This window comes from Corvus moneduloides, chromosome 18 (assembly GCF_009650955.1).
Source record: "Corvus moneduloides isolate bCorMon1 chromosome 18, bCorMon1.pri, whole genome shotgun sequence".
Lineage (NCBI taxonomy): Eukaryota > Metazoa > Chordata > Aves > Passeriformes > Corvidae > Corvus > Corvus moneduloides.
Window position 1 is genome coordinate 10191180 of NC_045493.1, and position 25120 is coordinate 10216299.

A 25120-nucleotide genomic window follows, 5' to 3' on the forward strand; every position below is an offset into this window, starting at 1 on the left:
GGAAGCTGTCACTTAGTGCTCATCAGGGGCACGATTAGGGGACAAAAACAAACAGGACCCCACATAAATTAGGAGGGTAATTCTTTGCAGGGAGCAGATGGGAGGTCAGACCTGGCAGGTCAGGTCTGGCAGCACAGTGGTGACTTCCATCCCCAGCTGCCACTCTCCCTAATCCTGCTACAACCAGCCAGAGTCCAGCTGAATCTTTGCTCCTTAAACATTCCGTTCCCAACCACTTTTCCTTTCAAACACAGCTGCCAGCATGCCTGGATCTCATCTCCCAGTGCCTCTGTAACATCTTGATTTTGGAAAACACAGGGGAAAGTGTTCCCAGTGCAGAGCTGAGGGTCAAGACTTGGCCAAGCAAACCTTGCATGAATGGGAGACCTTTAATGGCATCATTTGGGGAATTAATCCCCTTTGCAAGGTATAATCAAAGTTATGCATGGCTGACAGCTCAATAAAGGAAACCCTGAGTCTGGATTAAGACAAGAGTCCTCTCCAAGCCAAGAGCTGCTCTGTGTCAGAGCCATCAGGTGAGATCCCAGCACTGCTCCCTGCTCGGTGACTAACGGAGCACTGAGACTTCCCTGGATGCCTCGGATGAGCTGGTACTGAGTCAGGAAGTCACAGCAAGGAATGTCATCGAGATGTGGAGCTCGGGACTGGAGGTGGCTGGGAAATTCCTCTTGGCACAACGTGATCCAGCTCCTGCACCTCCCACATCGCCCACATCCCAACGCCGCGCTCAGAGCGGTGACTCCACCTGCAGGAACACCCCGGGGACCAGGAGAAAGCTCCATCTTCCACCCCAGTGCTTTGTTGTGTCCCAAAACTGCAGCTGGCCCTGGTCAGGGCACCTCCTGGTGCTCCTTTACTCCTTACCTCCCACCTACAGTTTTCCCCTTGTCCCGGTGCCCTGTGCTGGGCACCAGGGAAGGGGCAGCTGCAATCCTCACTCAGGGCTCCCTGCTCCAGCAACTTTTTATTTTACACTACAGCAACAGAAACGGGGACAGAGCAAGTCCCAGCAAGAGGAGAGGAGCCTCTGTCTCCCACACATCCCTCGACCTTGGCTGCAGGGGTGGATCAGGGATGGGAAGCACCACACACCTCATGTCCACCAGTGCCCAGGTGCTCCCCAGAGCCACCCCTTTTCCTCCACCTGGAATTCCACGTCACCAAAGACATTCTGGAAGCCTGCCCAGCTCAGGAGCTATCCCTGACCACCCCTGGGAGCAGCCCTGGAAGGGAGGTTCACATCTTGGGGCCCTCAGGGATTCCCTGAAATTTGGCTCTCCCAGCTGGCTGAGCCACCCTTGTCCAGGTGGCTCCTAACCCTTGCCCAGGCAGGCTGAGCTTCCTCTGTCAGCAGGGCACAGCACTTCTCTCTCACACATCCAGCTGATCTCCCAGAAAATGATGACACACAGATATTAAATGCACACTCGTGCCAGCACTGGTGGTATCAGGATTTTAACCCCCCTCCCCCAAATACACCTGAGAATCAACGTGCAGAGTTATGTCTTTACCAGCTTCTGATTCAATCAGGAAATATTCCAATATAAGCAGCACATTCAAACATTTGTTTGAAATTTCAATATATTGACACGATGCCACAGGGCCTTCCCCAGGCCAGTGACCATCTGCCTGTCCAGGGCCTGGGGAGCATCCAGGACTGCAGGAGCCAGCTCTGACCAGGCATTTCAGTGCCAACACTGCACAAACCACCTGCACGCTCGAGGCACAAGCGAAACACCTTCCAAGAGACACAGTTTAGTGGAAAATTACTCATTAAAAGTAAAAAAAAAAAGAAAATGCACTGCACTGACTGAGGTTGTAACGCTAAAAATAAATCAAGGAAGTCTAAAGGACTGGAAGTGGAAAGGGCACTGCAACAAGGGCACTCACCTGGCATCTGACAAATACAAACACCAGCCCAGGAGGTAGAAGACAGACAGACAGACATGGCCTTGTAACAGAAAACATGGGATATCTTGGAATCCTGGAATGGTTTGGGTTGGAAGGGACCTTAAAGCTCATCTCATTCCACCCCCCTGCCACGGGCACGGACACCTTCCACAATCCCAGGGTGCTCCAAGCCCCATCCAATGTGGCCTTGGACACTTCCAGGGAACAGAATCAACACTTCCAGGGAACAGAGCTCAGAGATCCCAACTTTCTCTAAGCACCAAGAAAATTTTCCAACAAAACCATCTTAACGTTTGCCCAAACAGACACAGCTGGCATCTCTAGGACAGCTCCAAGCCAGAGAACCCCAAAACTCCTGAGAGATCTCCTGTGCTGTTGTCTGCAGACCCCAAAGGATTCTCCCACTCAGAGCAGCCCCTCCACAGCCAGCTGGGATCACCACCACCACAGCTGGGATCTGCCACGTGCTCCCAGATCCTCTGGGAGCTTCTGACACCCCGGGAACATCGGCTCAGCCGAGCTTGGCTCCCTCCACAGAGAAGACTTGAACAGCCTCTGAATGTGCTGCATTCCAGCATTTTAATGCTAATTCTCAGATTGTAGCCAGAACAATCCCAACAGATGAAGCTGCCCACTCTGGAGCTCATGCCAGCCTAGGGAAATGAGATGTTTGCTCTTCTTTTATTAGAAAGGAAATTAAAACAGCAACTAATAATTTAGCTGTAGGTAAACTTGGGAGGAATCTCACCAAGAATTCCACAGCAGTACCAACAAACCCCTGGCTCCAGCTGTGAGCACAGGACAAGTCCCCCTGGAAAGTGAAATCAAACCCTCACCTGTCCAACAACCCCAGACCCCAGGGAGGGATGAAGGCTTAGACCTCTCTGCTACAAAATTCCCAGGGATATGCATCATCCAAAGCCCAGCTTTCCTGTCACCCAGTCCTGTTGTCATTTACACTGCTGGAACAAGCCAAATATTATCACAGCCACCACCGAGGTGCAGGGACCAGGAGCAAGCCAAGAACTCCAGGTTTAATTAGTCCAAGGCAATATTGGCTCACAACTGTTTTACCTGGCCAGGTTTTTCCCTAGAGAACCCGTACTCTGCATTATCCAGGGATGTTTGCAGTCTCTATTTTCCTGCCGTGCCTCTTGCAAAGCCTTTCACTGGTTATTAAAGCATTTCTATGGAAGCACAACACCTCCTGTCTATTTGGCCATGCTGGAAACTCCGTGGAATTGTTTACAGCAAGCCAGATGCAAACAGAGTCCCCAGGGAGATCCTTTTCCCAGTCCTGTTCCAGGGTCAAGCTCGCTCACGTTGCCACAGGCTGAGGGCAGCTGCTCCCAGGAACAGGCCTGGTCACCAGATCCAGCACCAAAAAACATCTGGACAAGCAAAAAATGTGGCCCAGCAGCCACACACTGGAGCTAAAGCCATGGGAGAGCATCCCATCCCAAACCCAAAGGATTTACAGCAAAAAATAGAGGTGAAGATGAAGATGGAGATGTCTCCTGCTCCCTCTGAACATCCACCTCTACACGGGGTGTCAGATTGGGTGGATGAGATGCTGCAGGACCAGAGCCAGGAAGCTGCACTGCCTGTATCCCCTCAGAATCACAGAATTCATCACAGAATCATGGAATTGTTGAGGTTGGAAAAGACCTCCAAGATCACTGAGCCCAACCATTCACCCAGCACTGCCAGGTTCACTGTCCCTGTTCAATCCACCTGGCCCAGGAGAACCATCAAGCCCACCAAACAAACAAACAACCAGCAACAAAAAAACTTTAAAAAAACCCCCAACCCATTGATGAAAGAGGCTTTAAACTTGGTTTGCTTTTGTACATTTGCTTTTCAAATTCTTTTCCAAGCTGCAGTTTTCTCGTTCTCATCACGGTCTTTAAGTGCTGCTTTGATTATGTGTTTGCAGTTAATTCTTGCACTTAAAAAATCCAATTTTCCGTGTCAGTTTTGGTGCAACGAGTGCACGTGGGCATTTCTTGCTGTAGTCTGAGCTCTCCTGTAATTGCTTCTCCCAACCAAGGTCTCTTTCCAGGAGAAAGCTCCACAGGAAGCAGCTCCCCATGCTCTGGAGCTGTGTCCATGGAGCACTGCAGCTCTGTCACTTCCCAGTCTTTCAAAACGCTGAAGGATCACTGAGATGCAACATTAGGACATCCCCAGGCAGGGTTGTATTTGCAAGGACAAACAGACAGGGGAATATTTCCCAGCAGGAATGTGAGCCTGGCTTTGCTGGATGTACCAAAGGTGTCCAAAGCAAAGCAAGTGGAAAATCTCTGCTTGGCTCCAGGACATTATTCCAAACCCCCACTCCTTCTGGTGCCCACAGGAGTCTCTGTGTGTGGGGAATGGTGGATGGAAATCCTGGGATATCCAATCACACGGCCAATGCTGGAGCTAAAGCCACTTTTTAAGCTAAAGCAGAAGTTCTCAGACTGAAACCTCTCACCAGCCAGCTTCACCTTCTCATTTGAAAATGAAATCTCTGCCTGTTGCCTGTCTCATTGCTACAACACCCTTTTTTAGCAGACTTGTTGACAAAATTCACGTTTTCCAACTCGACGCTGCAGGATTTCCTGTTTCTCCTGCCTTACCATGTTCCTCATCTTTCCAGCAACAAACACCCAGATGATCCCAAAAGCAGGTGCCAGACAGACTGTTCAGCACCACCACGAGCTGCAGCCACGCTCTGCCACTTCTTCAAGAGTTTACAGGCTGACCACTAAAAAAAAGCCCAATTAATTGTGCTCGGATCAGTTAAAACACAGAGCACGTGCACCATTTATACCCAGAGACCTCAGGGCTCTCGCCAGACGTTTTGGTGGCCCCTGGCATGAGGGGACACCACAGGGACACCTCTGATGGCACCAGACACTTGTCTTGAAAGCCATTTGGCAGCTCCCTATTCTTCCTGCCACAGAAACATCGATCACACTCCTGCCCACGGAGACCTTTGGCTTTTCTAAAAGTCTTACTTAATTATTTATCACCACTTGCTGAATAAAACATGGCACCTCCTGCAGCTGAGGGATCCTCCACGTGACACACAGGAGGGATTTCCAGGCCAGCCCTTCCCCAGGAACCACGTGTGCTCACAGCTGGGGACTGGGATGAGGCTCCTTGGGGGATAAGGGAGGAGAAGAACTCTGAATGCTTGTGCAGCTTGCTGGAAAATGAATTTAAAATATATTAGTGGAAGGATCCATAATGCAACATCACACCCTGGGGGGACACAGGGGCATCCCAGCCATGTGTATTTACTGAGAGTGTTTTGCACCAGACTTCCTTCACAGGGCTTCAACTTTTGGCCAAAAATCCGTGCTTGCAACTCTAATCTAAGCTGCCTAAGATCACGTTATAGCTGGTTCTATTCCTGTTGTGCTTGTCAAACACACATTTCCACGCCATCTGTGGGCACTGCTGGCACTGCTGGCTGTAAATGCTCAATACAGACATTTAAGGAAACATTTAAGGAAAACTTTAGTCATTTCTGTGTTTCCAGCAGCCGACCTCGAAGCCGGGTTCTGTTCTCAGCACATCCCAAAGCCCCTGGTTTTCCCAGGTAGTGATGTTGCCCTGACGAGGCTTTTGGATTCACTGAAACGTGGTGAAGGATGATACTGAAACCAGCTTCCAGCTCCAAATCGCCCCGAAGTCCTGAATCTGTGCAAAGCCAGGTATTTCCATGGCAACAGCCAGGACGCCAGGAGGGAGGAGGGGGAGGATATTTTGGCAGCAGAGGACAGAGGGTCCTCCCGGCACAGGGAAGGTGTGAGGAAGGGGGAAAGCAGCACAAAACCTGCTCCGGGGATGACAGCTCAAGCCAGGGGTTTCTGGAGCACCAGAGCTCTTGTGCAAAGCCCTGCTTTTACATCGAAGAGGAGAGGAAATGGTCCCCAGTGATCAGTGCTGCTCTTCAGAGCAGATCGATGCAGGCAATCGAGAAATGCTGCATTAAGGGCCCTCTGTTCTCTCTTGATACAGAAACATCTGAAAAAGGCTGCCCTGGGTGCTTGAGAGACATCAGAGGGTCCCTCTGCCAACAGCAGCTTTCATCACCAACCTGCAGCTCATCATCCTCATCCTTATCTTGCCTGAACACTTTTGACAGCTACACAAAGGCCTTTTCCCTTTTTTTTTTAATAAACTGGCCTCGAGAACACTTAAAGCTCTCAACATTAATTTTTCAAATCCTAGTAGCATTAAATTAATTTACAATTTTCTACCCATCCAGAATGAAATAGCTGGCACTGACGCCTCCAATCTGATATTTTGGAACGGCGGGCACACAGAAAAACAAACCCAAGCTGCAAAAACACTGCTCTTACCAGTCATTTGTGTTACTTAGCCACAAACCCGGCAACATGGCTGCAAAGCAGGGGCTTCTCTGAAAGGGTGGGAGGAAGAGACTGACTGTTGTTCCCATGACACATGATGAAGGAATTAGTCAACAGCCACACAGTGACAACCATTCCAGCTACTGAAAAACAAACAATATATCTGGTAGAAGACAAGCAGGCTGTGGCCAACCCCAATTTCTAAAAGAACTCTAAGAGCAGGCAGCAAAATGTTCAATCCAGGTTTGATAGCTACCAAGGAACAAAGACTCAGAGCTGCCTCCTGAGTGGCAAGTTAAACATAAACTAAGTTTTTGCAGAAGAACGACCAAGATGACTGTTTGCTTTCATACGCTGTTCAGCTTTTCACTCAGCTCACGCTCCAGGGACACGTGTGCAGGTGGATTGCACAGGTAACACCTGCTTCCCTCCCTCTGTGCCGTGAGGCTGCCTGGAGGGAGCTAAAAACACCTCAGGATTCTCCTCTGTTAAAAACCAAACTTGTAAAAGAAGGGGAGGAGCACAGTTTGGAAGGGGAGTACTTCTAGTTGGAAACACCAAACCTGGGTATTTCAGGCTCTGGGTTTGTAAAGAAGGCTCATTCCATCTGATAAAAGCTCTGAAAAAAATCAGAAAACGTTGGTCATGCTGCTTACCCTGCACAACAGGACACAAGATGCCTCCTGTGTCAGACCTCACTCCTTCCCTTGCAGCCTGCTGACAAACAGTCCATTTTGCAGCTTCCAGGGTTGGTTTGATTTATTATGACCATATGGGGCAGGGGGGAGGAAGAAGATGGTGACAGATAACACAGCTCATCTCACCCTGCACATCCACTGCAGCACAGGACTTCTCCAGAATCCAGTGCCTTAACCATGGCAACAGCCAAATACTGAGGGCTGCTCAGTGCCCTGGCTAATTCCAGTTTACTGTTTCTGTCCCTGCTCGGATCAGACCTTCCTCCCAGTGTTTGCCTCGCTCAGTTATGGCCCTGGGTGACAGATGTGCCACAGCTCCCCAAGGACAGCCCTGGCTGTCCCTGCTCTCAGCTGGGCTCACCTGCACCGAGGGCCCTGGCAGCTCACACAGAGCCCTGGCTGGAGCAAAACCAGGCATGGTCTCGTGAAATGAGAATAATACAGGTTTGAGAAAGGTTAAAAATCTGGGAGTGGGGAAAAAAACCCAGGAGATTTCTGGCCCTTTCTACTGCTCCTTGCAGTCTGCAAAAGCTCCTGACTCAACCTGAGGTCAGCCTAGGAAAGGAAGGAAAACCAAAAGCATGAGCAAAGCAGGCCTAAAGAGCAGGGAGCAACAGGCACAAGAATGCCCACCTGCTTCCAGTCTCAGGGATGGCACTAAATAATTAACTCCACAACCTACAGGATCACGTTTCCCAAGGTTTTTAATTCCCACCAGAGCAAAGCCCAGGTGGAGAGCACAGGTCCTCTATGGAATTCCCCCACCTGTGTGGCTGTGCACCCACAGCCCCCTTGCTGGACCCAACCCCTGTCCAGGCTCAGAGCTTCCAGCGGGAGTGGAAGGGCACGTGGAAGGCAAATCCCAAGGGAATGGCAACCACCTGGTACCTGCACAGGCAGGGAACCCACATCCACACCAACATCCCGAACAATGGGACCACCAGGACAAAGCCTCTGCTCTGTGTCAGCTCTAAGGGGCTGCTGGAGAGGTCCTGGAGCGTGCCAAACACCCAGGTCACAGCACCATGGTGGCACTTCACCAGGGCAGGAGGGCTTCCCCCGTGCACCCCTTTCCTCCCTCAGGCTTTACTCGCATTCACCAAACCCACATTATCTGCCCAAAAGCCAGCAGAAGGGCACGGCACAACCGCAGCTCTGCTCCCGGAGGTACCAGCTCCACTTTCCCCCAGCACACGGCCCCAGGAGGGAGCAAAGCCGGGCACTGAGGGCCAGCACGGCAGAGGCTCTGGGGGAAGCTCCGGGCCGGCAGCAGCCCTGGCTCCCACCCTGCAGCAGCCGTCTCTGCACTCAGGAGCTGCCACAGACAGTAATAATGAGATAGCAGCTCTATCCACAACGCTAAATAAATGTCATACCCTTTTCCTGGTTTAATAGCCGTTGCTGAGGCAACCAGTGGTATTCCTTAGCACCACACCCGGCACAGCATTAAAGGTGGGAAGTGGTCTGAATGGGCAGCGCAGTCACCCTCCCCAGACCCACCACCCACGGGTCTGCTTCTCCCGACTCCAAGCAGTGTCTTCCATTCCCCGGGAGCCTGTAAACTGGATAGCGAGATGCTCGTAAGAGCAGAAACAAAACACCACACATCCCCCCACACCCTCCGACATCCCGGGAGGTGACCTGCGGGGACAGAGCGTGGGTAGGACAGGACAGCAGCTCCCGGTGACCCAGCGCTTCACCACCCGGCACGACTCAGCTCCGTGACTCGATGGACCGTCTACTCAGGTGTAACACACGGGATAAACACGGAGCTCGAGGCAGCTCAACATAAAACACCGTACAAACTAATAGAGTTAAAGATGCCTGAGAAGAGGAAGCAGAGCGAGAACGCCATCACCCTGCACTGGCCACACACATTTGGGCCCCCCCTTTTCCTGCCCGGGGTCCCCAGCACCCGCTGCCCCCCGCCCTGCCAAGGAGCGCCGTGCTGCGGGAGGGCTCGTCCCATCCCCGCTCCCAAGGGAAGGATGCAGCACCGGGAGTCGCCCCTTTTTCCCTGCGGAAAATCCCAAGTTGTGGTGTGCTCTGCCCCCAGCCAGAGGCGATTTTCCAAGGATGCGGGGCGCTGGGATGCCGGGCACTGGCGCTGCAGGGATGCTCCTCCGCCCCCCCGGGACCCGCAACCGCGCCCGGGTGGGCTCTCGGCCGGGAGGGCTCTCGGCCCCGCTCCGGGCTGGTTTCTTTGGGGGCTCTTAAACCCACGGTAGCAGCAGCCGGACCCAGCGGATGCCACGGGCGAGCGGGCCCGGGGCTCCCCCCGGGCAGAAGCCGCCGCAGCCGCCGCTCCCCGCGGGCACCGGGCCGGGGCTGCTCCCGGGGGTCCCGCACCCACCTCCTTCTTGACGGTGCGCAGCAGCCGCTGCCGGGTCTCCGCTTCTGCGGGGAGAAGGGGGGAGAAGAGACCCATTAGTGCGGCCCTGCCCCGCCACCCCCAGTCCCGGTGCCGGTCCCCGGTCGCAGTCCCCGCCCGCCGTACCCGCCGGGGCCGCCGCCATGGCCGCGCTCGCTCCGCAGCGCCCGCAGACTGCCGGGCACCGGGCCGGGCCCGCCGGGCCGCACCGCCCCCCGCCCCGCCGGGGAGGGGCCGCCGCCGCCGCCAATCCGCGACCGGCACCGGTACCCCCGGCACCGGTACCCCCGGGCACCCCCGGCACCCCCAGCACCGGCACCCCCGGCATCGGCACCCCCGGCACCGGCACCCCCGGGCACCCCCAGCGCCGGTACCCCCGGGCACCCCCGGCACCGGTACCCCCGGGCACCCCCAGCACCGGTACCCCCGGCACCGGCACCCCCGGGCACCCCCGGCACCGGTACCCCCGGGCACCCCCAGCACCGGTACCCCCGGCACCGGCACCCCCGGGCACCCCCGGCACCGGTACCCCCGGGCACCCCCGGCACCGGTACCCCCGGGCACCCCCAGCACCGGTACCCCCGGGCACCGGCACCCCCGGCACCGGCACCCCCAGCACCGACACCCCCGGCACCGGTACCCCCGGCACCGGCACCCCCAGCACCGGCACCCCCGGCACCGACACCCCCGGCACCGGCACCCCCAGCACCGACACCCCCGGCACCGGTACCCCCGGCACCGGCACCCCCAGCACCGACACCCCCGGCACCGGCAGCCCGGGTACGCCCGCCATCCGCAGCCCCGGCACCCACGGCGTGCCCCCTATCCCCGGCACCCCCGGCAACCTCGGCGCTCCCGAAAGTGGCACCCCCGGCAGGGCGACTGGGTCCGGACCGGTGCTCCTACAGGGTCTCAACCGGGACCAGTGCCACGGTGGGATCACAGCCGTGCCCCAGCTCCCGGGGTGGCGACCAAACCCCCCCCCCCCCCCCATAGCTGATTCCCGTTCCCCCAGCCAGGTCCCTGCACCCCCGACCCAGCCCCGAGGTGCCCGGGGACGGCGGCCGCGGGGCTGGGTGACGCGGGACGGGGAGAGCCCTGGAGGTGTCCCCGCACACGGGGATCGCTGGGGCACTGTCTGGCCTCGGACAGGGGTTCAGGGCTCTGGAGGTCCCTCACAGGGACGAAGCAACCACGTCCTTTCAGGCCTGAGCCATCCAGGCCCGCTCCGGTGAGCTCCAGCACAGCGGGAAGGTGACAGCGACCGGAGACCCCCATTGCCTCCTCTCAAAATCACAACATCGCAGCCCCTCGGAGAGCGCCCTGCCTGCAGCTCCATTAACATCTCTTCTGTTTTCCTCTTCCCTCGTTTACTGTTCCAGGACATTTCCATAGAAACAGCATCCTGGCTCCTCCACAGTCCAGTTTCCAATAACTACAAACCGCGTTACTGCGAGGGCAGCGTTGCCCGCCCGTGCTGCACGGCCGCCACCGGCACGGCCCCGCCTGGCCCCGCTGCCGTCGGGACTCAATCCCGGCATGGGCAGCAGGGACACCGCCAGCCCCCCAGAGTGACCCCAGAGCTGGGCTGCATCCTCTCTGCCTCGGAGCTTTTCCGGCCAGGCTCCTGCTCGGTGACCCTTAGGACAGCAGGGACCGTAATCATGGTTCCCTCCACTACCCAGGCTGGCAGGAGAACAGGAGGGAGCTCTGGGCTCGGAATTAGTCCGAATTCGGTCCCTTTTGTACCTTCCAGGGACCAGGAGGAGGCCTGGGCCATATCCGTTGTAGAGGAAAACTTATTTCCGTGTACTCAGCTTCTCGCTGTTTATTTGCTTGTTAAATACCTGTTAGCAGAGGTGGTGGCAGCACGAACGTAACCGAGCTGCACCTTGGGGGAATGTGATTGCCGGACCACACGGGTCCCAGAACCTTTGGGGGAAAATCGTCTGAAAGAAGCACAGGGACAAGCTCTCCCCAAGCTGGTTCCCCTTCATCGGAAAATTCTGCTTCTCCCTGGATTAAAGACAGGTGGGAGACGACTGGCCCCTGTTTTCTGGAGCCTGGAGATCTTAAATGAGAGCATGTTGATCTATACTTAATGCGATTAAGTTACATCTCTGAGTATCATGCTAATTAAATTAAACTTCCCACTGCTGCCTCTGCGGCTTAAACAGGATAGTTGTTTTAAGACCACAATTCACTCCCCTGCATTTCCCTGCACGGATGAGAGGGTGGGATAAAAGCATTCTGCTAATCAAGTCATCGTGGTGTTTGGAAACAACTTCTAAGTCGCTGGATATTCAAATTTAAATCCGATTTGGGCTGGATTTAAACTCTGCGGTTTCAATCTGAAGTGATTGGTGCTTTGAAGAAATAAAATAACAGGAAAAAGCAGAAATAAACGGATGAAGCAGTGCACAGACCGTCCCTGACCGCGATGTCACAGGTGTAAAAACAGGATATTGGCAAGGAATTCTTCCCTGTGAGGGTGCTGAGGCCCTGGCACAGGGTGCCCAGAGGAGCTGGGCTTCTCCATCCCTGGAAGTGCCCAAGGCCAGGTTGGACAGGGCTTGGAGCAACCTGGGCTAGCGGAAGGTGTCCCTTTCCTTGGCAGGGGGTGGAACGCGATGAGTTTTAAGGTCCCTTCCAACCCAAACCATTCCACGATCTCCCCAAGACACCTCTCCCCCTTCCCTCCCCATCTCCAGCAGCTCTTTCCACCTTGCAGCTTCTAAAAACAAGCGGAGATTTCAAAGCTCTCCCCTCATCGATTTGACAGCGCGGCCCCGACCCTCTGCCGGAGGAGCCGCAGCCGCATGAGCGGAGGGGCAGCGGCGCAGGGAGAGGGGGCAGCGGGACGGGAGCACCGGGAGCATTCACGGCTCGTTCCCCAGCGAGCTCCCGGGGGGATCGGTCGGGGATGGAGGCACTGAACCGAGCAGGTGGAGCGGGGCACCCACCTGCGAACCGGAGCCCGGTCCGTGCCTGAGCACAGGGAGCTCCCGGGCAGCAGCGTGCGCATCCCTCCGCTGCAAAGCCCTGCCGTGGACGGTCCGGCAGGCCCAGCTCTGCCCCACCCCGGGAAACAAGAGGCTCTTCAGGAGAGAAAGGAGCTTAGTTTTAAACAGATGCCGGAGTTTGCACAGCCGCTACTTCACATTGGGAAAGGCGTCTCTGTCCGGTGCTCGAGGGATGCTGGGGGCTGTCCCTGCTTCCCGCAGACCCCACAGACCCCTGAGACCCCTGGCAGTGCCTGAGCCCATCTGCCGAGCCCTCCTGAGCAGGGGCAGGACGTGGGCACAGGGAGGTCCCACCGAGCCATTCCACGCAAACCCCTCGGAGAAAAGAAGGGGCAGCAGCAGAGAAAGGGCTGGTATCTATTATCTACTGTTTTTCACAGTTGCTATGGCACCAGCTGCCTCAGTTCTGTTATTTATGCCTCGCGATGGTCCTTGGTCGGGGGGTTAAACCCCGCTGCCCCCGGCACGCTCACCTTCATCCCAAATCCCGGGGCAAGGGCGGCCCCAGAGCCTGGGCTTTCATCTCCACTCCCGCGCTGAAGGACGGGAATCCACGGCGCTGGAAAGTGCCAGGAGTGACACAAATCCCGGATAAACCACAGCAGATTAACTGTCCCTCACCTGTGAGCAGGGGCTGGGCTCGGGGGGAGCCACACCGGGCTCAGGAGCGGGGACCGATGGAGGGGCTCTGCCGGGACCCCTCAATCTCCGCTCGCTCTCCCCCAGCGCAGGGACCACCCTGAGCCCCTCCCACCCAACCCCTTCGCTCGGGGGAAATCCTCATCTCCCCTCGTAACCCCAGCAGCGGAAAACTGCTGTATTTCACAGGAGAGGTGTTCAAAGAACAATAATTTCGTGTTAAAGCAACAATAATTTCAGGTTCCATAGCAGAGAGGGAGAAGCCCGTGGAGCTCAGCCCACCCTGTGCAGGGACTGACAGGACTGGACCCACTTTTAGGTTTTTCCAACCTAAACGATTCCACGAGCCTGTGACTCCATTCTATGACAGCCCAAGCAGCCAGAGCCAGACACAACAAAAAAATCTAAAAAGTGCTTTTAACTGGAGGTTTCTAACGGGTCTCCGTGTGTGTTCCTGAGGGATTAACAGTGTCCAGAGGCTTCCCGTGCCGGGCAGCTGCGTCACGTCGTCACAGCAACCTGCTCACCAAGGCCCTGCAGCCGCAGCTCCGGCTCCATCTCTCCTGTAGTTTCTTTTAATTACAGATGGGAAAGGCTGTGAAAGCCGGGGCTGGAGGTCCCCAGAGTCCCGGGAGAAGCCGGTGACCCCGGGTCTGTGCAAGCCCTGCACAGGCGCGTTTCACAACAATGAATTTTGCTGTTAAACTCTCACAGGGCAGAGCGGTGGCTTTGGGGACACTGCCATCCCCTCCTGGTCACAGCTCAGCGGCGAAAGTTATTTCCCTTTCATGTGGCTTATTCCCAGCAACTCACACCCCAGAGAGACCCGTCGAGCCCAGATGGATGAGATGACCTTTAAAGGTCCCTTCCAACCCAAACCACTCCATGATTCCCCAGTTTCCCCTGCAAGCACGAGCATCACCTCCTTAGCAAAACACACCACGGAGAGAGAAATAGGTCCCATTTTACCACCTCAGCCCCAAAACTGAGTTGGAATCCCCTCCCCTGGGTGGGACCCACGGGGTGATGTTCATCCACACAAGGTGAGGCTGGTCCCCACGGGGTGAGCTCGGTCCCCGCGAGGTGATGCCAGTGCCTGCAGGGTCAGGCTGGTCCCCGTGGGATGACGCCGGTCCCTGCAGGGTCAGGCTGGTCCCCACGCTCAGGGGCTGCTCTCCCCTGCTGCCTTTGATCAGAGCATGGCTCTGGTTTCCCTGCCGGCTGCTCTCCGTGCCGTGGGTTTCCAGCGGGAGGTGGGGAAGCGCAGTCAGCCTGACCCTCCCCTCCTCGGATCTGTCATCAGCAACAGAAAAATCCTTCCCGGCCCCAAGTTACTCAGCCTGAATCCTGCAGGATTTGCCGGGGTGGAAGGATGGCAGAGCAGCCCTGCCTGGGTCCCCCCACCAGCCCCGCGCCCCCGAACCCCCGCGCCCACCCCAGGGACAAGTGGAGCAAAAAGATGGATTTCCTCCTCTCCGTCATCGGATTTGCCGTCGATCTGGGCAACGTCTGGCGGTTCCCTTACATCTGCTACCAGAACGGAGGGGGTAAGGACACCACCGGGTTAATTTAAGTCTTCTTTTGGAGAAAAGGTGCCTTTTTCCTCATTTTCCATCTCTTTCACCTCGGAAAATTCACTCTTTCTTTTCCTTCTTTGTTTCCAGCTGCTCCACTTCAGACAGGGTGGTTTAGAGACCGACCCAACTTCTCCTGACATCTGTCTCTTTTCTATTTGTGTCTTTCTTCATTCAAAATCCTCCTCCACTCCCTCCACTCTCCTTCCCTGGGGTCTTTCCCTGCTTTCCTGGTCTTTCCCTCCTTTCCCAGTGGGGTTAGGGGTGTGTTAGCAGCTCTAGGATCACAAAGGGAAAATTAGCATGGTCCAAACTGCAAAAAAGGATTAAGGTCCGTAAATTTGGGCTGGGAGGTTCACACACTCCGTGATCTCGGGTCTCTGGGAAGCTGCCTTTTGGGATGGTTTGTGGTTTAAAATCACCCTCATGAGCCTCCCACCCTCCTGCTGTGGATCCTGGCTGGCAGTGCTGGACCCCACAAGCAGCCCCAGCTTTGAGGGATCAATGGGAAGCGAAGACACAGAAACACCATGAAGGGAAAAACCTTCAGTAAATGACAACTAAATAAATTGCTGGGAATGGAGCAGGATGGAAGCCCCCCTCACATGGAAATGAAAAAGGAGGGATGAGAATTTTGTGCTGTTTGGGAGAGCGCAGCGGATTTAATTGCCAAAGTCAGCTTTCGGGGAACATCCTCTACTGCTTGGGAAAATTAGAAAGAGATAATTAGTTCCATACTCAAGGCAAAACCGTGGATCCCAGGTGCCCACGTTGGAACGCAGTTATTTGTGAGTTGCTCCTGTGGGATTGGGAGCAGAGCTGAGCCCCTCTGCGTGGCCGTGGTTGGGGTGGGTGGTTCCCACCTGCCCCACGCACACGGGAGGGTGAGGAGTTCAGGGAGCAGCTCTGGGGGAGCACAGCCCCATGGAGTGGGAACACTGGGATGGGCAGCACTGGACTCACCCAGAGCCCAGGCTCTGCCTGGAAGGAAAAACACTGAAAACACTTGGTCCTGTTGGGCCAGTCCTGCCAGGTTGATGGGGGGGCTGCAGGAGGGTGCTGGGGATATTTGGGGTACTGGAGATGACAGAGATATTGGGGATAGTGGGAATGCTAGGGATACCAGAGATGCTGGAGGTGCTCGGGGATTTTGGGGATACTGGGAATGTTGGGGTGCTGGGGATGCCACAGCACACACACATCTGTCAGAAGGAGGAGCCGTGGGGGGTTAAATTAACTAATCCCAGCAGAACTCGGAGAGCAGCTCCACTTCCAAAAGCTCCATGGGGTACAAGTGTAGCCCCAGTAAAAACGAGGATGTTATGAATAATGCAGATTACAGCGTTAATGATGTGTCTTGGGGTGGCTGCGCATATTCACTCGGATTTTCTCCAAAACTCTTCTGGACCTGAGGGGTGCTGGGTGTCCCCTCCCCTGCGCCCCGACGGTTTGTGTGGCTCTTTGTTCCATCCTGGCCAAATGGTGCCTCCCTAGTGAAGGATGGGATGCCAGCAGGGCTGTGCTGGGAAGCTGGAACACCGAGCAGGGTCTCACATCTCTGAGCTCCTCTGACCAGATCATTTCCAAAGCTTCTCACAAACACATCCAAACCTGTTGGGGCAGCAGCAGGAGGGAAGGAGGTGACAGTGCCACGGTCCCCTGGCAGCCTGGTGGTCACCCTGCTGTGCTCCCCACCCTGCAGGAGCCTTCCTCATCCCCTACACGCTGATGGCTGTTTTCGGGGGGGTGCCCCTCTTCTACATGGAGCTGGCCCTGGGGCAGTTCCACAGGACAGGTGCCATCCCCATCTGGAAGCGCATCTGCCCCCTCTTTAAAGGTGAGAGACCCCCAGCCCAGGTGACACCGTGACCCCCAGCCAGTCCCCAAAGCTGTGTCCCAGGGCTGAGCCTGATCCTGCTTTTCCCAGGCATCGGCTTTGCCATCTGCATCATCGGCCTCTACGTCTCCTTCTACTACAACACCATCATCGCCTGGGCTCTCTACTACTTCTACTCCTCCTTCTCGGGCACCCTGCCCTGGGCGAGCTGTGACAACCCCTGGAACACCCCCGACTGCACCAACTACTTCGGGAAGAGCAACGTGACCTGGACCAACTTCTCCAGGTCCCCCGCCGAGGAGTTTTACACGTAAGTGCACGGCTGTGGATGATGTGTTTGAGCTGAGGGGGCACTGGGAGCAGGCTCTCAGGTGGGAATGCTCCTGAGGAGCTCATGGACTGCCTGCCCGGGGCTGAGCCTGCTCCCGGCCGCGGGGATCCCTCCCTGCAGGAGGAAGGTCCTGGAGATCCAGAAATCCGGGGGTCTGTACGACATCGGGGGGATCCGCTGGCAGCTGCTCCTCTGCCTCTTCCTCATCTTCACCATCGTCTACTTCAGCCTGTGGAAAGGGGTGAAAACCTCTGGGAAGGTGAGGAGGGCTCCAGCACTGCCCTGCCAGGGCAGGAGGGACCCATCACCTGCTGGGGGTCTTGCCACTCACCTGACTGTGGAAGAGGGAATGCCACCTCCCCCCCAGCCCCTGCCCCCACCCCAAGTGAGCCCGACACGGGGGTTGGGTGCTCGGTGGTGCCACGGGGTGACACTGCCTCCCCTCAGGTGGTGTGGGTGACAGCCACGCTGCCTTACGTCGTCCTGCTCATCCTGCTCATCCGTGGGGCCACCCTGCCTGGAGCCTGGAGAGGGGTCGTCTTCTACCTGCGCCCAGACTGGGGCAAACTCCTGAGCACCGCGGTGAGTGCGTGGTGGGACCCCCTGCCCAGGGCGCGGCAGCACCCAGAGCCCTCCCCAGGACACCCAGCCAACCCTGCCCACGGGTCTGGCCCCACCACAGGGCAATGGGGACCTTGTTCCCACAGAAACGAGGTGCCCTGGAGAGGCTGTTGGAAATGTAAATCCGTAATTGAATCACCCATCTCATTCTGGCCGGTTTTGTTTGTGCCGTGCTCCCCCCTGGGCTGACAATGGGCTTCCTGTGGGTAATTACCAGGCAGCACTTGAGAATTCTCATTAAAGGTAATGAGGGCCGTGCTGCCAGCACTGAACCCGCTGGGCAGGAGCGGGCACTGCAGACTCGGGGCTCCCCGCGATCCATCCCTGCTCCGAGCGTGGGCGAGCACGGGTGACACTGCTTAGTTCTGCTGCTGCCGGACCCCAGGGTGGAAACGAGCTCACTCCATCCCACAGCAGCTCCCTGGCTCCCAGGACATCTCCTGGGGGGACAGGGCAGGCAGGAAAGGAGGTCTGGACACATGTGCCAGCACAGCCCCATCCCCGTGCCATGGGGTGTCCATGGGCACTCTGTGGGGAACCTCTCAGCCCCCTCCCAGCCCCAAGGACCCCCTGCCCTACCCATCCTCCTGTCGTTTCTCCCTCCAGGTTTGGGTGGATGCTGCTGCACAGATTTTCTTCTCCTTGGGCCCTGGATTTGGAGTCCTCCTTGCTCTGGCCAGTTACAACCATTTCCACAATAACTGCTACCGGTGAGGGTGCTAGTGGGCACAGCTGCACTGGAGGCACCTTCTGGCAGCTCCTGTGCCCCACTGCCACACCCCAACAGCTCCTGGGCCCCACTGCCACACCCCAACAGCTCCTGGGCCCCGTGGCTGCAGGCTGAGCATCTTTCCCCATTTCACTGATGGTTTTGGTGTGAGGGGCCAGGAGAGGGAGCTGGAGTGGGGGAAGGCCAGGGCAGCTGGAGCAGGGTGAGGGCTGACCTGGAGGGGGGGCGTCTCTCCCCCTTTTCTGCCTTCCAGGGACGCGCTTGTCACCAGTGCCGTGAACTGCCTCACCAGCTTCCTCTCGGGCTTCGTCATCTTCACCGTGCTGGGCTACATGGCCGAGATGAGGGACGTGGAGGTGGAGGATGTTGCCAGAGATAAAGGTTCTCCTCCCTCCAGCAGCCTCTTCCCCAAGAGAATTCCCACCCCCGGGGCTGTGCCAGGGAACAGCCAACCAAGCCAGTGTTCCCTCCTAGGGCCCAGCCTCCTCTTCATCACCTACCCTGAAGCAATTGCCAACATGGTGGGGTCCACCTTCTTTGCCATCATTTTCTTCCTGATGATGATCACCCTGGGGCTGGACAGCACGGTAGGAGCAGGACAGCCCAGCTGTGTCCCCAGCAGGGACCAGGATATGGCTGATAGTGGGGTGACAAGGGGAGTTATGGCCTCAGGAAGGTGGGGATGGGATGGGATGGGATGGGATGGGACATCCCCCCTCTGCCCTGCGGGTTTTCTTGGAGAGCAGGACTGTCCTCATGTCCCATTTCCCCACCCCACGTTTCCTTTGCAGTTTGGGGGCTTGGAGGCCGTGATCACGGCCGTGATGGACGAGTACCCCCAGGTCCTGGCAGGGCGACGGGAGCTCTTTGTCCTCGGCCTCATCACAGTCTGTCTCCTGGGCTCCCTCAGCACCCTCACCTATGTGAGTTCCACCGGCACTGGCCCCCCACACCCCACTCCTTCACCCCCGTGGGGTCTGCAGCCTCCCCCTCCTCGTGCTGCTCCAGGGGGGAGCCTACGTGGTGAAGTTGCTGGAGGAGTTCGGTGCCGGCTGCTCCATCCTGGCAGTGGTGCTCCTGGAAACCATCGCTGTCTCCTGGTTTTATGGTAAGAAACTGCCTCTGGCATGGAAAACATCCCGTGGGCACCTGCATGGGTGTGTGACCTTGCACAGGTGAGTAAATCCCAGGCACTGAGGGGCACAAGCCCGCACGTGGCTCCTGGCCAGGCTGGGATGGGAATGGAGGGCGCAGTGTCCATGTGGACATCCCTGCGCCTACGTCCCCAGCGGGATCCCGGGGCTGTGAGGGCTCTCTCCTCTGGCAGGGATCCAAAGGTTCTCCCACGATGTCAAAGCCATGCTGGGCTTTACCCCGGGGCTCTTCTGGAAGCTGTGCTGGGTCGCCATCAGCCCGGCCCTGCTGGCAGTGAGTATCCATGGCCAAATTATGGACAAGTCATCGCTGTCCCTCTGGACACCCCGCAGGACAGCCACTCCCCTCTGCTGCCCAGCCCCCTGTGCCACAGCCACTCCCCTCTCACTCACACGAGGTGACCAAGCTGCCAGGAGAGTGGACAGGGCTGTGGGACCTCACGCTAGCCCTCCCCGTGCTGCTGCTCCAGCCATGGGCACTGCCACACTGCCCACAGCCCGAGGACCTCACCGAGAAAGGGAGCTGGAAATACATTTTCCAGCTTTTTCCACAGCTCCTGGGCAAAGCTGGCTGCAAGTGCAGCTTTGTCTCATCCTCCCAGCACACAGCATCCCTGGCAGGGCCGGCCACGGGTCCATCTCCCTTGCGCTGGGCTGGATCCGTCCCTTTGAAATGCCAGCTCCCACGGCACTTCAAAGGCTGCCGTCGGCAGAGGGGTCTAATCTCACCGGATCTGCAGGAGAAGAGGCCTTGTGAGGATTAATTATGGCTCTAAGCGCTTTGCCCTGGTTATTAAAGAGAGGAGCATTATCATCAAAGCGAACGGTTTTGTTTCAGCACAGGGCTGCACAGCCCTCGCAGGCCACCGGCTCACGGCGCTTGTTAGACAGAGGCCCCCAGCCCTCACCCAGCCTGGGAGATGTCCCTGCGATATCCACGCTGGCTGGGGTTTGGGAGAACAGGGGGAGCAGCAGGACTTGGATGGTGGGCATAAAATCATGGAATCACAGCATGGTTTGGGTGGGAAGGGACCTTAAAGATCACCTTGTTCTATCCCTGTGCCCTGATAACCTGCGGGATGAGCTGCCGTCAGTGCCAGGGCTGGGGAGATCAGAGAATTATTTAGGTTGGAAAAGCCCTCTAGGATCAAAGAGTTCAAGCATTACCCAGCACTGCCAAGGCCACCACTAACCCATATCCTCAAGGGCCACATCTACACATCTGTTAAATCCCTCCAGGGATGGGGACTCCACCGCTGCCCTGGGCAGCTGTGCCAGGGCTGGACAGCCCTTTTGGTGAGGAAATTTTCCCTGATGTCCAACCTGACCTGGCACAACTTGAGGCCATTTCCTCTTTCCTGTCCTTTGTTCCCTGCGAGCAGAGCCCGACCTCCTCTGGCTGCCCCCTCCTGTCAGGGAGTTGTGCAGAGCCACAAGGTCCCCCCTGAGCCTCCTTTGCTCCAGGCTGAGCCCCTTCAGCTCCCTCAGCCACTCTTGCTACTCCAGACCCTCCCCCAGCTCTGTTCCATTCTCTGGACACGCTCCTCAGTGTCTGTCTTGGTGAGAGGGGCCCAAACTGCTCACAGGACTCGAGGCCCCTGATGGCTCTGCTCGTTACAGTTCATAGTCATCAGCTCCCTCCTGGACCAGCCACCCCTGACCCTCTTTGACTACCAGTACCCTGAGTGGAGCATCTCGGTGGGATTCCTCATCGGAGCATCGTCCTTCATCTGCATCCCCCTCTACATGGTGTACAAGCTCGTCTGGACACCGGGGTCGCTCAAGCAGGTCAGGAGCAGGATGGACAATCCCATGGCTCCTGGGTAGGCTGGAATGGGCAGGGGTCAGCCCGAGGCTGGGGCTGGGGAACTGGGCAGGTGGTTGATGCATCCTCAGCATCTTTGCTCGCGTGGCAATTAAATCCCACCGGGAGAGCTGCCTGGGAAGAGCTCAGAGGAGCGTGGCTCCATGGCAGGAAGGAAACGCCCCGTGTTTGTCTCTCCCTCAGCGCCTCGCCATCTGCATTCGGCCCGAGAAGACCACGAGAGCCCCCCAGGCAGAGGGGGTGGGCATGGCCCCCGTCCTGTAGCACGGCCGGGGGACACGGAGACTGCTCTGGCTCCCTCCTTGGCACAGCGATGGGGCAGCCACCATCGCCCTCCTCATCACGAACTGGCTCTTGCATCTCCACGAGCATCCCGGTGGAAGCGGCACCGTCCTGGCGGAGCAGAGCCCGTTCTCGCTGCTGGCTGCAGAACCTGCGGCCCGCAGCAGGGAGAACGGGACCCACCGCTGGGGCCGGTGGGCTCTGGAAGGCAAGGGGACAAACGCCCGGGGTTGGAGGAGAATTCCAGCAGCTCCAGGAGCGGACGGAGGAATTGCCCCCCGCCCCGTGCAGCCCCGCGGGTGCGAGCAGTGCATGTCTGTAGTTGTGCCGTGAGTCTTTGGAAAATAAAGCTGATGCCGATGCTCGGAGATGAGGGCAGGGAGAGGAGCCGGAGCTCGCCGTGCTGTGTTCATAGAGCGCCGTGCGTGGCTCAGAGCTCGGGCTGGGCTGGGGGACACGTGGGGGCTGGCGCTGTCCAGACACTCCTTGTCCTGCTACAAAGATCCAAAATCTGTCGGAGGAACTGCCCGAGCCCAGGGGTGGGTCCCAGATGCTGCCGAAGCCGGGCAGGTCGGTGCCTTCTGCCGCCCCATCCCGGGGGATCCAGGGAACTGGCAGCTGAAGAAGGAAAGACCCTAATACATCTCATTTTAAAACCAAATCCTGGCTCGAGGTGAGGCATCCCTGAGCTGGTGTGAATCCGCTTCCCAGTCCCGTCCCATCGCTCGAGTGCAGCATCACCGTTCCTCGGTGCTTGGGGCCCATTAAACACCTAAAAGAACCCACGTTCATGACAGCCGGGGCCTGGGGGCACACACAGGGCTTGGGGGGACACGCGGGGCTGGGGTGGGGGAGAAGATGCCCACGGGGCTGCAGGGACGCGCGGGGTGGACACCCGGCCGCTCCCGGTGCCGCCCCCGGTGCCGCCCCCGGTGCCGCTCCATCGCCCCGCTCCCCCGGAAGGCCGGTCCCGGGGCGGGGCGGGCGGCAGGAAGGGGCAGGGCCGGGCCGGGCGTACAAAGCCCGGGGGCCGGCGGGGTCCGTGGCGTGCCGGGGCTGGGGCTGTGTCGCGGCGCGATGGGGCTGGCGGCGGCGCGGGGCTGGGCGCTGTCCCCGCTGTCCCCGGGCCCGGCGGAGCGCAGCCGGCCCTACGCAGTGCTGCAGCACCAGAACCTGGGTGAGGAGCGGGGGGCACCGGGCACAGCCCCGCCACGACGCGGCCGGGGGCTCGCGAGTTGGTCAGGCAGTGTTAATTGATGTTCTTTCTTTTCCCACCGCAGTGCTGCTGGGCAGCATCCTCAGCGCGCTCCTGCTCACCATCATCCTCATGGCCATCTGTGTCTACCGGCCCGTCCGGCGGCGGTAGCGGAGCGGGACCCGCCGGGGCATCGAGGGAATGCTGCATCCCACCTGCTTCTCCCACCTGGCATCCACCATCCCAGCACTGCTTCAGTCCTGCCGGTTCTCCCATCTGGCACCCACCCTCCCGGCACTGCTCCGGACCCATCAGGTTCTCCCATCCGGTACCCACCGTGCCACCACTGCCCCAGACCCACCGGGTTCTCCCGTTCGGTACCCACCCTCCCAGCACGGCTCCGGTCCCGCCCGGTTCTCCCCTCCGGTCCCCGCCGTCCTGCCGCCGCTCCCGTCAGCTTCTGGGGATGCCCTGAGGATGCGAGCGTGGCTTTTCACCCATCCCTGCCCGTGCTGTATCACATGGCTCCATCGTGATGTGGCTTCCAACAAAGGTCTGGCCGGGTGCTGGAAATCACCCCCTCCCTCAGCCAACAGACTCCTGGAGCTCCTGGGGGCGTGTCCGCAGCAAACCCGTCTGGCTTGGAGCGGGGTCTGGAGCAAGGCGCTTTCCTCCCAAATGGCAGCGTTTTGGCGAGGCTGATCCGACACCGATGTGCTCGAGAGCATCCCAGGGTGTGCGGGCACCCGAGGCCTGGCATGTCACAAGAACAGAGCCAGACTGGGGCCATTGTCCGAGGAGCAGCTCCACGTGCTCAGTCACACTACGTCCACTTTTTGCTTTCTGATTAATTCAGTTCCTTGTTTGAACGCTGAGGCTTGGGGGTTGGATGGGGCTTGGAGCAATCTGGGCTAGTGGGGGGTGTCCCTGTCAGGGCAGGGGGTAGAACAGGATGAGCTTTAAAGTTCAAAAGTAGTCCAAAGGCAAAAGCTCAGTGACCCATCCAGCGGTGGGTGGGGGGTCTGGTCCGTTCTCGCATCTGAGCAGAAACACTGATGCACGACCTGATCCTGATGTAGTGTTCCCGGGCCAGGCTTTTCATTCCCAACATTATTTGCTTTAACTCCTGGCTAAAACGCCCCAGATAGCCTCACATCAAACCAGCCCTGCTGAACCTCTTGGGATCTGGGGTGCAGGTGAGGGATTCCAGCATGTGCTGGTCACTGTCTTCCTGGAAACAGGAGCCTCCGAAGGTCTGCAAACCAGGCAGATGCTCTGGAAGTGTCTGAGCTCCAGCCAGACTCATTTTCTGCAGTTTCAGTAACAAGTGTTTACACTGAATCCCACTTCCATACAAATGCTGCTGTTTTGTTTTGCACTGCTACAAGTAGTAACTGGATTTTACTAATTATTACTTTGATATTTAACATAGAGGTGTTTTGCTTAGTAATTTATTTAGAGTTTTTAAATGTAACTTGCAGAATGATTGTTGTTGACCTGCTCTCTAAGCCCTTGAGCTGCATCTGAGGTGAGTGCTGGCATTGAACAGGGATTTTCTTTCTGTTTAGTGAAATGACAGAGTGAGCCTGGCCTCAAACAGATGGAGTTATTAATCCAGGAGTGAGGCAGCGAGGCAGCACTGTTCTATTGCTTTCTGCTTCTCCTTTTGCTTACTGATTCCTGATTTTTCTCGGTCCTTCATCACTGTGAAGCCTGGCCTGCAGCCTGTGCTGCTCGTGGGGGTGGATGGTGAAGCTCAGAGCCCCAGCTCTGCATTCCCGGGAGCAGAATTCCTGTTTGCTCTCATTCCTCACTCCCTGCTATGCCTCTTTGTACAAATAAAACGCTCAGTAAACAATCCAGGCTCTTATTTATTCTCGGCTGTGCTGTTTGTTATTAACTGGGCTGTGGCTCCACAAAGGGGTGAGGCTGTCCCGATTCCCACCTCGGTTCCCTCACAGCTCCTACCTTGTTTTTAGTGGGATGGCAGTGCTGGGGGAACGTTTCCATGGATGTTTGTCAGCAAGGAGCCGTTAACAGCACAATCAAAGCGCATCCTACAATGCTTGTGCAGTTACCAGCAGCTCAGCTATGAATCAAAACTCAGCCAAAGCAGTGTAAGAAGGGTTTCCAAATAAAGAAAATCATGAAGTGCTGCTGTAAAAAGCCTTGAAACGGGATCAGAAGCACAAAAAAAGCACAGTCTTGATTTCAGGAACAAACAGCACGAACTTAGAGAACTTTTAAAGCTGGTTCGTTTTAGAAGAAGCTGCAAGTGTTTGTATCTCTGAGCTTCTCTTTCCTACATCAGCCTTAAGCTGCCTCAGAGAGAGAGGCTGGACTCTTGTTACACAACAGTTAAATATTAAATGTACTCAGAACCCTCTGCTCCTCTCTTACAAGAAGGTGCAGAGAGAAATTAATAAAGTTACCCTCCTGCCTTTCACCTGTGTTGTACTGATTCCCCCTTTTCACAACAGGGAGGTTAAAAACTTGGCTGAAGATGTTCTGGGGATTATAGGTCTGATTCACACTAAACCAGAA

General features: G+C 57.2%; 2 protein-coding genes and 2 long non-coding RNA genes across 7 annotated transcripts in view; 2 read left to right on the top strand and 2 right to left on the bottom strand.

Moving 5' to 3' along the window:
- Nucleotides 1-9525, bottom strand: part of SGSM1 (small G protein signaling modulator 1) — a 36629-nt gene extending 27104 nt beyond the window's left edge. For 2 of the 3 annotated variants that reach the window (XM_032127821.1, XM_032127819.1), the window contains exons 1-2: nt 9492-9525; nt 9348-9391 (exon numbers count right to left, since the gene is read on the bottom strand). In XM_032127821.1, coding sequence (XP_031983712.1) covers nt 9348-9391; nt 9492-9510 — 63 coding nt within the window. In that variant the 5' untranslated portion in view covers nt 9511-9525. Of the gene's footprint in view, nt 1-8370; nt 8730-9347; nt 9392-9491 lie in introns of those variants that run through there. The other variant, XM_032127820.1, reaches the window with a different exon arrangement.
- A 3665-nt stretch (nt 9526-13190) lies between these two features.
- Nucleotides 13191-21774, top strand: LOC116453155 (sodium-dependent serotonin transporter-like). Of its 2 annotated transcripts, XM_032128312.1 has the most exons (13): nt 13208-14574; nt 16304-16438; nt 16529-16748; nt 16890-17028; nt 17217-17351; nt 17997-18100; nt 18374-18501; nt 18595-18707; nt 18912-19043; nt 19129-19228; nt 19448-19548; nt 20895-21062; nt 21283-21774. In XM_032128312.1, exons 1-13 carry the CDS (start codon nt 14400-14402, stop codon nt 21361-21363), a joined length of 1731 nt encoding a protein of 576 aa, XP_031984203.1. In that variant the 5' UTR covers nt 13208-14399; the 3' UTR covers nt 21364-21774. The 2 variants fall into 2 exon arrangements, with proteins under 2 accessions (XP_031984202.1, XP_031984203.1); XM_032128311.1 differs by lacking the exons at nt 20895-21062; nt 21283-21774 and having other exon boundaries at nt 13191-14574; nt 19448-20244.
- LOC116453156 lies at nt 15244-21034 on the bottom strand. The gene is made up of 3 exons (XR_004243696.1): nt 20955-21034; nt 18335-18756; nt 15244-16998 (listed from the first exon to the last, which is right to left on the bottom strand). It is a non-coding gene; the product is annotated as an uncharacterized LOC116453156 (long non-coding RNA).
- A 662-nt stretch (nt 21775-22436) lies between the features above and the next one.
- Nucleotides 22437-24450, top strand: LOC116453221. Its single transcript, XR_004243714.1, has 2 exons — nt 22437-22558; nt 22662-24450. It is a non-coding gene; the product is annotated as an uncharacterized LOC116453221 (long non-coding RNA).
- Nucleotides 24451-25120: the final 670 nt, after the last annotated feature.